This window comes from Fusarium coffeatum (genome assembly GCF_003316985.1).
Source record: "Fusarium coffeatum strain FIESC_28 chromosome Unknown BRIP53273_contig_526, whole genome shotgun sequence".
NCBI classification, from domain to species: Eukaryota; Fungi; Ascomycota; class Sordariomycetes; order Hypocreales; family Nectriaceae; genus Fusarium; species Fusarium coffeatum.
This window is the reverse complement of record NW_022158315.1, coordinates 1-1,080: the sequence shown is the minus strand read 5'-3', so window position 1 is coordinate 1,080 and position 1,080 is coordinate 1. Positions and strand designations below refer to the sequence as shown.

At 49.1% G+C, this 1,080-nt stretch overlaps 1 protein-coding gene across 1 annotated transcript; it reads right to left on the bottom strand.

The window, feature by feature from the left end:
• Window positions 1–195: 195 nt before the first annotated feature.
• On the bottom strand, window positions 196–588 carry FIESC28_11805 (uncharacterized protein; the record flags this gene model as incomplete). The annotated part of the gene is made up of 2 exons (XM_031165911.1): window positions 196–518; window positions 579–588. 2 exons carry the CDS (start codon window positions 586–588, stop codon window positions 196–198), a joined length of 333 nt encoding a protein of 110 aa, XP_031010030.1.
• Window positions 589–1,080: the final 492 nt, after the last annotated feature.

Sequence of the window (1,080 nt, the reverse complement as noted above, 5' to 3'; positions counted from 1 at the left end):
GAAGAAGAAGAAGAAGAAGCCCAATCCCACAGACGACTGTTTCGGGACTGTACTCAATGGATGCCTTGAGACTAAAGGCGTTATTCTTGACTGAATCTGCGAAGAATACAAATGTTTTATGACCCAACTCCGATTCTCCTCGCATACAAAGACCAACCCACCAAGTCGCAGCTCAAAGAAAATCTTCCTCTGAGCTCAGTTCTCTCTCCACCGTTGACCGCAGGTCATGCACTTGAAAAAGCTTGTCATGGGCTCATCAGCACTGCGAATCTGGACTTGGAAGAAGGCAGCTTCATCGCCATCACATCCATCAGCAGGGCATTGAGCAGGACCCTTCTGCGCATTGTCCCAGGCACCGGGTCCACCGAAAACATCTTCTCTCTCGACACGCTCATACAATCTTCGTGAAAAGACGGGCTCGGTAATGTGATGTTCGAAGGGACATGTGCGGCACTCTAGGCGGTTGGTCCGCGTGTTTGTAAGGGAGACGGTGAGGATGTTTGCGCAATGGGGGCAGACTAGAAGTTGGATTAATTAGCATGGAATATACATATCGATCCAAGGTCAGCGAGTCTTACAGAGCAACATGATGGCGATCTATCTTGCGCACGCGTAGTGTATTGATATACAATGCAACGTGCGGTCGGGGTGGACGTAGGATGAAGGAAGGGCGGTGGGCCAATGTGCAAGGCACAGTTGTGTTGGCGATAGTTAGGTAGAGTTCAGTGGATGTGGGCGATTTTCAACTGAGATGAGCCCAAGTTTTGATCTGCCTGGAGTGGTCAACCTTAGGTAAATCACACTGAAATGTGGCAAAGGATCGCTCTTGCTCTCGGGAGTGGTCGTTGAGGCAATCTCGTTGAGCGCCGGTATGAACTTTGGAAGTGTAACTTTTTTTAATTTTTATTTTCGCTGACGACAATGAGGTCGGGTTCTATGAGGCAAGCGGGTACTACTGGACTGATATGCTTATCCATTTCTGGGTCAGTATTGTACTACAGTACCTAAGTAGGTGCTGGTGGGGTCACCTACCCACCTCTCAGGTTATCCGATCACTCGGGTGTCAGAAGAATTGGCTGT